The sequence below is a fragment of the Marmota marmota genome, unplaced genomic scaffold (genome assembly GCF_001458135.2).
Source record: "Marmota marmota marmota unplaced genomic scaffold, marMar, whole genome shotgun sequence".
In the NCBI taxonomy this organism is placed as follows: domain Eukaryota; kingdom Metazoa; phylum Chordata; class Mammalia; order Rodentia; family Sciuridae; genus Marmota; species Marmota marmota.
In genome coordinates, this window is record NW_025999998.1 from 12116272 (window position 1) to 12129338 (window position 13067).

Sequence of the window (13067 nt, forward strand, 5' to 3'; positions counted from 1 at the left end):
CGCCCCAAGTCTCTCTTTCTTCTTTTTAGTAACATGATAACTCACCCAGCCGGCCAGATTTGAAGTTGTGAATCATCTTTTGTTCTTCATCCCCAGTTAGTCACCTAAGTACTCTAAGTTCTTCCTGTGAAATGTGCCTTTCACTCTGCTTCTGCATAAACCTTTGAGTGCTAATTCCGACCCATTGCCCACCTTGGGCAAATTCTTGTATTTACTATCTCCTATCTGAAGGGTTCAGAAAAAGCTTGCAAATGCCTGCCTGACTTTGAGTAAACTGTGACAGAAATCCAAAACTGAGTAGCACCAAATAGTGGGCCAGCCACCAATGTGTAGTATTTTACAAAGCTGTCTCTGTACACAATTTCTAAATACCTTCCCCCACTCCATTATATCCTGAGTCTTTTTTTCCCCCCAGAACAGCTAAGATTTAACTATTAAATTAAGGCATTGAACAACTTCCTGCTTCTGTCGACTCATGTATGTAGAGGAAGTATGTGATTAGCCTTCTTCCCAACCCACCTGCAGTAGGAAAACACTTAATTCTTTCCACCAAGTAATGCTTCCTTTGGTTCCACAGTAAACCTTTCTCAGTGGAAGTGTTTAATTTCTTTTAAAAAATATTCTCACTTCTCATCCCCTGTGTGCAGTAAAGAGATATAACACAGCAGAGCTGAGATTATTGTCCTTTAAAAAAGCCTGATTGCAAGGCTTGTCTGACATGTAGAAACTTGGCTTTCAGGATAAGAATTCCATGAGTAGAATGGTTCACTGAGTATGATCCATTTGTGCAAACAATATGGTTTAGCCAAACATGTTTTACTTCTGGGAGTCTGAAATTTTGGAAGGCTGAGGATGTCTATGTGACCAATCCTGAATAAAAACGTTGGGCACTGAGTTTCTAATGAGCTTCCCTAGTAGAGAGCATTTTACAATTCAGTGTTGGGGGAATTATATTTGCCTGAGACTCCACTGGGAAGGTGTTCTTGGAGGTTTGCACCTGGCTTCCACTGGACTTCTGTCCATGTACCTTTTCTCTTTGCTGATTTTTCTTTGTATCCTTTTGTTGTAATAAAGCATAGCCATGAGTACAATTGCATATATACACAACTGTGAGTCTTCCCAGAAAATAATCAAACCTAGGGGTGTTGATATATCCTACTTTTCTCTCTGAAATGAAGAAAAAAAGTGTTTTTCAAAAATGGCTGCGACTTGTGTTCCCATCCCATTTGATCTTACAATGTAATTTTGATGCTCTTTTCCCTGAGAGGCAGAGTCTATATTACCTGCCCTGGAAGTGATGCTCTGTGGATTTGGGAGCTGGCTAATAAGAAGAAGTGCACCTTCCTCCTGGTTCACTTTGTGGTGCTTATTCTCAGAACTTAGTTGCCATGTTGTAAGGAAGCTCAAGCAAGGACATATATATGGTTGTTCCATCCCACAGCCCAGCCAAGATCCCAGTGGACAGCCAACATCAACTACCAGTTGGAATAGGAGATGTTTCCAGCACCTAGCCCTCAATTTGCCCCAACTTTCAAGTCTTCACAGCTGATCCCTTTAGATGTTGTGGAGCAGAAACTCTGTACTTGCCATACCTTGCCCAAGTACCTGACCCCCAAAATCTCAAGACATAATAAGATGGCTTTTGTTTTATACTATGTGTGGGGTGGTTTGCAGCAATAGTAAGGGAAACTCTCCCTAAGAGGATATTCAGCTTTTGAAGAGGGGGATGTGACATAGCATCCTGATAACAGAGGAAGGGTGGAGTTTACCTGTACTCTTCTTTGCCTCTTCTGGGTGTCTCTGGGGGTTGCTGTGCTCTACCTGGTGCTTTTTTCCTTGCTGGCATTAATGGCTAACATGTGCACATTGTAAATGGCAGTTTTTTCTCTTTCTCTGTGGCCTTGTTTAGAGCCAAGAAGGTGTATTCAGGAAGACTCAGCCTCCTGTGGCCCCCATCCAGCCCCAGTTTCAATGTTCAACTCTGTAGCCCCATTTGCACCCCTTTCTACAGACTAGCAGCTACTTTCAGATCTTGTTTATGAAACAGGATATCAAAGATGGTTCAGGATAGATGACTTTTAGAGGGTCCTTCTGCTTGGTCATGGCAGGCAATTGAAAGGACAGTTTGAAAGGTGATCTGTTATCAGAGTTTTCCACAAGGATGTGGCCTGATGGCCCCCTATGTCTTTTTGCCATTATTCTCATTATTTATCTAATGCAATTCTTTCTGCCCAGGACAAAGGGACTTTGGTTTAAAGTCCAGGGATGGGAAAGTTGGCAATGGACCCTTTCTGGTTTTCTTAATTTTTTTCCTCTCTGCAATTCCCCAGGTAGATAGATACTTCCCTATAGTCCTCTTAACTCTTCTCTAAGCCATCAGAGCAAAGGATATTTTCCCTACACATTTGGAGAACTCCACGATTTGACATCTGATCATTGACATTCTGAAGTACTCAAAACTGTCCATTGGATTACAAGGCTTACTGTACCAAAAAAATATCCTATTTTTCATATTAGAATCTGACATTACTTTACTCTTTTGTGGGCATATTTCTTTTTTTTTTTTGTCCCTTCATATAATTTTTTTTATTGGTTGTTCAAAACATTATAAAGCTCTTGACATATCATATTTCATACATTAGATTCAAGTTGGTTATGAACTCCCAATTTTACCCCAAATACAGATTGCAGAATCACATCGGTTACACATCCACATTTTTACATAATGCCCTATTAGTAACTGTTGTATTCTGCTACCTTTCCTATCCTCTACCATCCCCCCTCCCTCCCCTCCCATCTTCTCTCTCTACCCCATCCACTGTAATTCATAAATCTCCTTGTTTATTTTCCCATTCCCCTCACAACCTCTTATATGTAATTTTGTATAACAATGAGGGTCTCCCTCCATTACCATGCAATTTCCCTTTTCTCTCCCTTTCCATCCCACCTCCCTGAAGACCTTAAAAGAGCGTACTACAGGGATACTGCTACATCGATGTTCATAGCAGCACAATTCACAATTGCTAGACTGTGGAACCAACCCAGATGCCCTTCAATAGATGAATGGATAAAAAAAATGTGGCATTTATACACCATGGAGTATTACGCAGCACTAAAAAATGACAAAATCATAGAATTTGCAGGGAAATGGATGGCACTAGAGCAGATTATGCTTAGTGAAGCTAGCCAATCCCTAAAAAACAAATACCAAATGTCTTCTTTGGTGGGCATATTTCTGAAAAAAAATTTAACCTCCTTTTGGGCAAATGAGATACATAGAAAGGGGAAAATATATGAATAATTTTCAAATGACTCCCTGTTTCATGGGTTTGACTTTTTTGTTTGCTTTGTTTTTAGAATTGCTTTACTAATACATCACTGATAAGGGGAGGCACTCAATGTCATCTGTATGAACAGGCAACTCTTTCTTAACTAGTTTTTCTAACTTCAGAATCACTACCCTCAATGCACTTATTCTTTTTTTTAAATACCAGCTTTATTGAGATATAATCCCACATACCACAAAATTCCCCCTCTTAAGTGTACAACTTACAGTTTTTTAGTATATGACATGATTGTATAATGATCACCACAATTTCCAAACATTTTCATTTTTCAATCATTTCAATGTATGCTTAGACCCCATTTGTTTATTGGTCCATCAACTGATGATGTGAGTTATTGAGATCCAATTCTCAGCACGGTTTTTAATCCAGTCCTTTCCATTTCTAGTCTTTAGTACTTCTACTATTAGAATCATTTTCCTGAAATATAGCATTTCATCTTGTTGCTAATCTCACAAAAGCAAACCCTACTGTCTACCAATGAGATGCTAAAGAAACACATTAATTTTGCACTTGAAATTCTCTTGAGTTTGACCACAATTGGGATGGGAACTAGAAGGTCCCATCTCCTTCTGATGGTACAGTTTGAGCCATTGTTGCTCAGATCTCATGGAAAGTACCTCTACCTAACCCACTAACCATTCAGTCAACCACGATAGCCACAACCACCAACAACAATGGCAACAGCAAATAAAAACAAAAGCAAAGAAATAGCCCATTGGCAAAAGCTGAAGTCCAAAATATGTAAAATAATGACATGGATGTTATGTAGCTGTATATATAAAAAATATAGTATATATATTTTTTTCATCTCTTAATTATTAAAGGTTTCTAGTGGGACATTGGGTCTTTCCGTCAGTCACACCTAGTTTGTAGTCCTGGTTTAGTTTCCTATTATTGGCTTTCTTTAAAGTCTCTCCTTTTGAGATCTTAAGCAATTTGTCTTATGTATGAAATAGGAGTAGTAATTCTTACTTCAGATCCCAATGAGGGACTGAAAGATAAAAGCACTCAAGTACTGTGTCCAGCCCATTATACACACTCAATTGATAAATGGACACTATTATGGTGGAACATATGGTTAAAATTTTCAATTTTCAAGAAAACCAATCTAAGATTGGAACTACTTTGGTGTTATTCATTGTTTTATAGCTTTGGCAATTTAATTTCAATATTGTCCTCGTGCTTTAAAATTAGAGCCAATTTAAAGCAGAAATTAGATAATCAGTTAAAAGGCTTTATGTTCCACGTCCACCATCATGCCAGTGGACTACGAAAGAATCAATATTTCCTTTGGAAATGGTCAGTGATAATGTCTTGTTTTATTACAGTGAAGCTTTTATGAAGTAGCCTAAGGAAAAACATCTTACACTATACTGGGTGATGTTGAGGTCAATTTCTCATAGGAATGAATCTAGACTGTGGCATTTACCATTGTGGGAAGTCTGACTTGGTAGCGATTATTAAAGGTGCAACCCAAGATGATGTTCTTTGGAATGGTTATAACAACAATAACAACAATGAAACGTGTTGAATGGTAGTTAAATTTTAATGTTTGGTTTCATTTGGATGATGATAAAACTTTAATTGCTTTTTATGCCATGTACTCAGAATTTAGAAAAAAATTACTTACATTACAATTTACCTTTTTACTTTTATAAAAAATATAAACTGGATTTTTCTTTCTGATTTTGAACTACTTATAAAGGCAATAGTCATTTGCTGGAGGCATTTGTTGAGAGAATAAATTTATTAATTGTTAAAAATTTACTTTTGGTTATAAGAATAATATATTAAGATCAACTTTTGGAGATAATTTGTCTTTACATATTTTAGACATTCAATGTCATTTCTCTTTTTAGACATTCAATGTTATTTCTGTTTTTCTCATAGATTCCTCTCTGTCAAGATGATTACTCAATAGTCCACAGAAAATGCCGTTCACAGTTCACAGACCTAGATGGTTCCAAAAGATTTGGCATCCACACTTGGCATGATGAGAGTGGGATTTATGCAAATTCAGATGTAAAACAAAAACTCTACTCATTGACCGTTAGTCCTATTGTACCCTTTTAAAAATAATGTATTGAATCAGTTCTTTGGATAATGAAAGAATAATGGATATAACAGTTGATGATTGCCTGTCTTAATAAACGCAATGGAATTAGATTCCTTTAAACCCAAATTCTTATATTCTAGACCAGTGTTTTTGACTTTATTTTCATAAGTTACCTTGTCTTTTCACCAAGTTTAGTATTCATACCACTCAGGGTATGAAATTCTAGATGGTATTTGTGTCAATTTTACTTTAATTTATTTTGTTTTATGTACTGTGTATTTCTTTTAAAATTCATTAGAATAAGCGGATAAAACTAGCATAGTCAAGCTTATGATTACCTATATGTGGATAAGTTTTAAAAAGTAAGCCAGCTTAAATTTTATTTGGTGATTTTTCCTTTCTTGAAAAACATTTTGATTGACATAGTAATTATACTTATTTATCTTTTTCAGTATGATGTTTCAATATATAATAGATCATAATCAAATCAGGGTAGTTAACATTTCTGTCACCTCAAACATTTATCATTTCTTTGTATTGGGCATAGCTATTTAGCTATTTTGAAATATACAAGAAACTGTTGTACTTACCTTTCTCTGCTATAGAACACTGGAACTTACTCCTCCTTTTTAGCTGTATTTTGATACTTGTTATCCAACATCTTTCTATTCTCTCTCCCCTTCCCCTCCTACCCTCTGAGACCACCGTTTTACTCTCTTTTTTAAAGACAAATTTTAAATAAATAAAAATTACAGGTGATAGTCAGATTTGACATAAAACTCAAATGGACAATGTCTGAGCAACACTAGCCCTATAACAACATTCAGTGTGTGTGTGTGTGTGTGTGTGTATTTTTGGACTTTATCTATAGTAGCTAGTTGTACAGTATTGGTTTTCCTTATTCTGGATGAAATCTTTTGAGGATATGGGATAGCAGGGATACAGTCGGTGTAATTTCAGTTAAACCTGAGGGATTTGATGGGAATTCTAGTTATCTAGTGTGAGATTTGGAAGAAATCTGGACTTTTTTTGTTGGGGCTTGGGATTGAACATAGGGCCTTGTGTGTGCTAAGCAAGCACTCTACCAACTGAGCTACATCTCCAACCATTATTGATCATTAAAAAATGAACTAGAATTAAAGTGTTAAAGACATAAGGATACTACAGATCCAGAGAGTTTCAAAATATAGAACTGTGACTGACTTTTACTATTTTGAGAAATACCTTGCCCCTCAGGAATATTCCCTGGTTTTCCTCTCAAGTCCAGAATTAGCTGTTCCTTCGGCTGCTTGTGCTTTTTGCATCTCTCTCTCTCTCTCATGGCGCTCAGTTGTCTTAGGGTCATGTTGCATGAGTTCTTAGAGAATGAGGACCATGTCTACTCATGTGAGGGTCACCAGTGTCAAAATCACAGTGGGCACTCAGAAATGGAGAAGGAATTAACTAACATGAAGATGTCTGCCATAATCACATGCTGGTATGAGTCGGGGCTTGGGTAATTGTTTTGGTAAGCTTTTTTCGTCCTTATGACAAAAAGACCTAACAAGAATAATATAGAGAAAGAAAAGTTTACTTGGCACTTGTGGTTTCAGAGGCCAAGTCCATTGCTCTGGGTCCCAGGTGAGCAGAAAGAACATCGTGGTGCAAGAGTGAGGATGAGGAAAGCAGCTCAGGATATGGTAACCAGGAAGCAGAGAGAGCTTCCTGGTTACCTGCTCACCAGGGACAAAATGTAAACTCCAAAGGCCCCTCCCTTCCCCTGCAGTGACCCATCTCCTTTTGCAACTCCTCACTTAAAAATAGTTATGACCAAATTAATACACATCAAGGGATTAATTCACTGATTTGGTTAAAATTCGCACAATCTAACCATTCCACGTCCAAACAATTCTTACATTGCCTCATGCATGAATTTTGGGGATATATCTCATATTAGAACCATAATAGTAATTAATACAAATGCAATCCATATGATCAGAATGGTCTTGGTTTAAAGACTCAGATAATTAGAATTCTTGTCTCATCAAAGGCCTCCATGGTAATCTTGCAAAAATCTGGCAAAATTAGCTTGTAAAAAATGTAATGTAAAAATTTTAGAAGTTAAAATTTTTTTTATAATTACAAAATTAAAATTTAGAAGTTGTCTATGTCTGTCATTTTCTGCTGCTATAACAATATCACAGACGGGATAATTTATAAACAATAGAGGTTTGTCTCAAGTTTCTGAAAGCTGACAAGTCCAAGATCATGAAGCCAGCATCTGATGAGGGCTTCCATGCTGTGTCATAATATGGTGGAAGGGCAAGTGAGCATGTCTGAAACAGAGAGAGGAGAAAAAGGTGCGATAAATTACCCTTTATTAAAAACCCACTCTTGTGATAACTAACCCACTCCTGTGATAACAGCATTAATATATTCATGAGGGCAGACCATGCTCATGATAATGACATTATCTCTGAAAAGTCTCACCTCTTAATAGTTACCATGGCAACTGAATTTCAACATGAGTTTTTGAAGGGACATTCAAACCATAACTTTGAATAAATAGTGCAATATGTAGCAAGAAAAGGCATATAAACATAAAATGTTATAATAATCAGCTCTGAAGATCCTAGAGAGTAAATGAGTTATTCTGTTCCCCTGAGTTTGTTAAAAGAAATGAACACTCTGGTTAAAAGGTAAATGTGAAATCTTAAAAGTTTTGTCCATCTACATATTTCATTTTCTAAATCTTTATTTTTCTAGAATGCCTTAAAGAGTATTCAGAACACCAACTAGAGAAAAATAGATGACTTTTGATGTAGGTATGTCCCATGCCACATATAATATAAATAACTTAAGGTTACCTGAAATTCAAGTTTAACTGGGTGCCTTGTACTTTGTCAGGCAACCTCACTCTGGCTTCCCACCCAGGAGTCAGTGGGAACATCCACAGGTGATGCAGGAAGGAGGGTCAGGACATAGTGTTTCCCCATCCTGCTCCCTGCTGGCGGGGTTGACATAGCTTGTTGCAGCCCTTTGCACAAGGTCACACCTCCTGTTAGTTCTCTAGGTCTTTGGGTTGGAGGAAGCTCTCCTTTCCCAAGTTTCTTCTAACCTAGGGGTGCTAAATACTTCTCCAACATCCACACTCAGTGTCCCTTTTTAATTGTACCCAGACACTGCATTAACTGTAGTCATTTCCCTACTTCTTTCTTACACTTGCTGCACTCTCTGAGTAATGACTTTATTAAATGCTTCCCAAATAGCTCATATTGGCATGCTATCTGCTTATACCCCAAGACAAGAACTCCTAGAGATCTGGTCTCTGTTGAATGTTGACATCCTTGGTTGCTCACACCTTGAGCAATGTTGACTCTCAGGCTTTGTCTGTGAGCCCTAATGCACTGCTCTGTCCTCTCCAGCAGCTCCATCACTGTCTTCTCTTCCATTTCCTACCTGCAGTTAGCCAAGTGTTTCCCAGGGTTTGATCCTTTTCTCTCTTCTCTTCTGTCTTGGTTTTAGCTATTGCCTTTATGTAGAATTGTGATTTTGTTCTTTTATTTACCATGACACCCTTGAGAGAAAATATTCATATGTATGACACAATGCCTTGGTATTCCTAGAGTGTGATGAGGTCCAAAGAAACTCATTATCAAATAAAACAATGCTCATGATGGTTAATTGTACATGTCAATTGGCTAAGCTTTTGTGCCCAGATAGTTCAACATTACTCTGGATGTTTCTGTGAAGGGTGTTTTGGGGGCTGGGGATGTGGCTCAAGCGGTAGCGCACTTGCCTGGCATGCGTGCGGCCTGGGCTCGATCCTCAGCACCATATAAAAACAAAGATGTTGTGTCCGCCAAAAACTAAAAAATAAATATTAACATAATCTCTCTCTCTCTCTCTCTCTCTCTCTCTCTCTCTCTCTCTCTCTCTCTCTCCCCCCCTCACTCTCTCTTTATAAAAAAAACCAAAAACAAAATAGAGGGTGTTTTGGGATGAGATGTATTTTTAAATTGGTAGATTTTGAGTAAAGCTGAGTGGCCTTCATAAAGTGGGGGAGTGGGCCTCAACCAGTCAGCTGAAGGTCTGACTTGGACAAAAGACTGACCTCTCTCAAGCAAGAGGGACAGATGGTCAGATGCCACAGATGGCCTTTGGACTTGAACTGAAACATTAACTCACTACCTGGCCCTGCCGATTTTGGAGTTACCAACCTCTCATGAGCCAATTCTTTAATCTTTACCCCTCTCAAATTTTACAGATGTCTAACATAGATTAGATTGACTGCAGATTATAAATTATTTAAGCTGGGCTGTGCATGGTAGCACACACCTATTGCTTTAGTCAGCTTTTTTGCTGATGTGACTAAAGGATCTGACCAGCACAACTGTAGGGGAGGAAAAGTTTATTTGAGGGGTCATGATTTCAGAGGTCTTAGCCTGGAGAAGGCCGGCTCCATTCCTTAGGGCTTGAGGTAAGGTAGAACATCATGGCAGAAGAGTGTAGCAGAGGGAAGCAGCTCCCATCACAGTGATCATGAATCAGAGAGAGAGAGAGAGACTCCAGCTCCAGATAACAAAATGCATACTCCATAGCCACACCACCAATTAACCACTTCCTCCAGCTATACCTCACCAGCTTCTAGTTACCACTCAGTTAATCCCATCAGGGATTAATTCATTGATTGGGTTAAGACTCTCACAGAATCATTTTTCCTCCAAACCTTCCTGCATTGTCTCACAGGTGAGGTTTGGGGGACACTTCATATCCAAACCACAACACCTATAATCCCAGTTTCTCTAGAGGCTGAGCAAGGAGGATCACAAGTTTGAGGCTATCCTCAGCAACTTAGTAAGGCCCTGAGCAACTTAGTGAAACCATGTCTCAAATAAAATATAAAAAGGGTTGTGGCTGTGGCTCAGAGGTTAAGCGCCCTGGGTTCAATCTTTGGCACCCCCAAAATAAATAAATAAAAATAAAATAAAATTATTTAGGCTGGTCTGTATTTAACTGCATTGCTTCTTTTGCATCCAGGAACTCATTTCAGAATGCATGTTAGGGAGCATAACGTCTCTGTAAGTGTGCACTAGTTTGTTTCCCACAAGAAACAAAATTCTTACGCTGATTTAAACAATAAGTACATTTATGATCTTATATAACAAAAAGTCCAGAGCTAGGACACACCCCCTGTGCACCATGTCTAGCTTCCACAGTTCTCTTGCCTCTACCCTCAGACTGGCTCCCTGGAAATTGAAGCTATTCCAGACCTTGTGACAAGGCATGAAAATGTTCACAGGAATAAATATGATGATGCTCTTTTTCTTGAAATTTGTTGCTCAGAATTTGGGAAACTTTCCCCAGAAACCTCCTCCTTGCAATCTTAGTGGCCACCATTAGGTTCCTAAAGCAATCCTGGGCAGTCCTGGGCAGGGAGAATACCATGTTTAGCTCAAACAAACCGGAATCTCCTCTGGAACTGCAAATGAGTTTGGTTTCTGCTGGGTGCAGTTGGGTAGACATGTGAGGAAAAGCAGGATCCAGTAGAGAGGGAATAAAGGGGAAGCAGGTATTGCCTAGGGAGCCAGCCACGCCTACCAAAGGAGTCACCTAGATGTCGGCTATCCCTTAACTTCATATAAGCAGATGCTGCCTTGGTTCTCTGCCAAATAAAATATCAATTTCTTAAAAAAAAACAAACCAAGCCACACTGAATATAATTTTTTTTTGAGGATTAAGTTCTGGGGCATGAGGATCAGCAGCTATATCACACAACCATTTATTGAAATCCCTCATGAGATGTCTCTTCTGTTTCACTTCTTCTTGTGCCTGCCTCTTGTGTCCTTCCACCCACCCAAACCCTCACTGTCAAACACAGCTCTCTCCCCGCTTTTCTGTTTTAGGAGTGAACTCACATCCTTTTTCTTGCTGCATGTGGTGAAGCTCCATCAATACTTATTTGAGAACCTGGAAGCTCATCCTCTGCCAGCTTCTTCTTTCACTGACCAGTTGTTGAGAAAAGAAATTTTCTTCTTCATATCATTGCATAAAATCTATAACACCTTTTATTCTTTTAAAGAAACTCTTGTTCAAGGATGTTATTTTAAATAATATTAGTAGAAGGCTACCTGTAACCCATATTGTTCTTGGTCTTAAGGGGCTGGCGGTGTGTAGTAAAGGCTTTCATATCAGTAATTATCAGTAGTCCTAGTTTTGACTTTTTTTCTAACTGGAGTCTCGCATAGACTGTTCATCTTCACCAGGAAAAGAAACTATTGTTCAAAATTGAGGTAATCTCCTATTCCAAATTAGTATCCACTGTTTCTTATTGCTGTTAGCAACAGCCCTGTTCTTCTACCTGACACTTTAAATTTCTTTCTCCTTTGTTCTTTACATTAATCTACCACTTTGCTAAATTTGATCTGGGAGCGTTAATTGGTATTTCTGGAAGTAAAGTAGTTGTGGTCAAACACTGTTGGGGAATTTTTAAATTCTAGGGCACTTTCACACACACATAACCATGCACATTCAAATATTAAAGACCCCAAGAAATTTTGTAAAACAAAAGGCAGTTAAACTTCACTTAATCCAGCATTTTCCAGATTTCTTTCATCCCAGAATCATTCTGGTAGGGAATACCTATTCATATGCACTAGAATATTCATACTTAATGGAAAACAGTAGGAAAAACATCGAGCTGAGCAATTTCTAAATAAGGGTGCAGGACAAAATTAAGATTTACTGCATGTCTTGTAAGTACTATATATGTTGGTGAAATAGTTTTTAAAATCTCATTTCTACCATTAAGAAAAAAAAACTCCCTACATACATCTTTTATTAAATTGATTTAGACTGAAGTTCAACTTTATGATGATGAAATAAAGTATGGATTTACCTTAAATAGGCACATTTTATCATATTTTCTCCCTTATATTTCTAAGGAAAGAATAAAAGCTAACCCCTCTATTTTAAATTCTCAAAATGACTTGTACCACATTTTACTTGAAAGTTTTCATTAAATACTAATGGTCTGTGGTTTCAGCTAACATTTTAATATGTGCAGAATTGAGTATGTGTAGATTATAATTGTTTTATTCTACATGACAACAGCAATCTAAGGACTTAATAAGAGTCTTGAGACACTCATAGGAGCTCAGGGTCTGGCACAGGACTGCCTCTTCAGACCAACAGACAGCCCAGATCCGCCCACATTGACATACATGGGACCCAGGCCCAGGGTAGGTCTAAGTCTGCCACCCTCCCACCTCTCACCCCCCCCACACACCTTGGAGCCAAAGCCTAACCTACTTCCATCTTGGGACACTGCAGTCATCACCATAGCCTTCCCCACACAGTAGCCCCTACTTTTTGACAACAGACAGGGCCTAGAAGCAACTGCATCTCAGGGCAGGCATCCCAAAGACAATGTAAGGCACACTCTTCTAGCCCCATCTCTGTAAGACGATGCATCCATCTTGGGACACCCCCATTATTATCTCGCGTTACCTTGGCTATTGCCACCACCACCTTTAGTTGCAGTAGCATACATTGAGGGACACCAGCAGGGTCTGGAAGCCCAACATCAAAGTGAGGTACAGACAATCAGCACGGGTACAACAAGAATATAGGGTAGAAACTGAAATATCTCAGATTTACACTGCAAGAAAGGAAGACACATAGAC

At 38.5% G+C, this 13067-nt stretch overlaps 1 protein-coding gene across 4 annotated transcripts in view; it reads left to right on the forward strand.

Annotated features, from left to right (window-relative positions):
* The window catches only part of Cfap95 (cilia and flagella associated protein 95), a 106572-nt gene that overhangs the window by 61828 nt on the left and 31677 nt on the right, over positions 1 to 13067 (forward strand). Inside the window, exon 6 of one of the 4 annotated variants that reach the window (XM_015492839.2) lies at positions 5238 to 5529. The exons of 1 other annotated variant lie outside the window; for it this stretch is intronic. In XM_015492839.2, the coding sequence (XP_015348325.1) occupies positions 5238 to 5420 (183 nt within the window). In that variant the 3' untranslated portion in view covers positions 5421 to 5529. Of the gene's footprint in view, positions 1 to 5237; positions 5530 to 13067 lie in introns of those variants that run through there. 2 more of the 4 variants (XM_048806874.1, XM_048806872.1) reach the window with 2 other exon arrangements.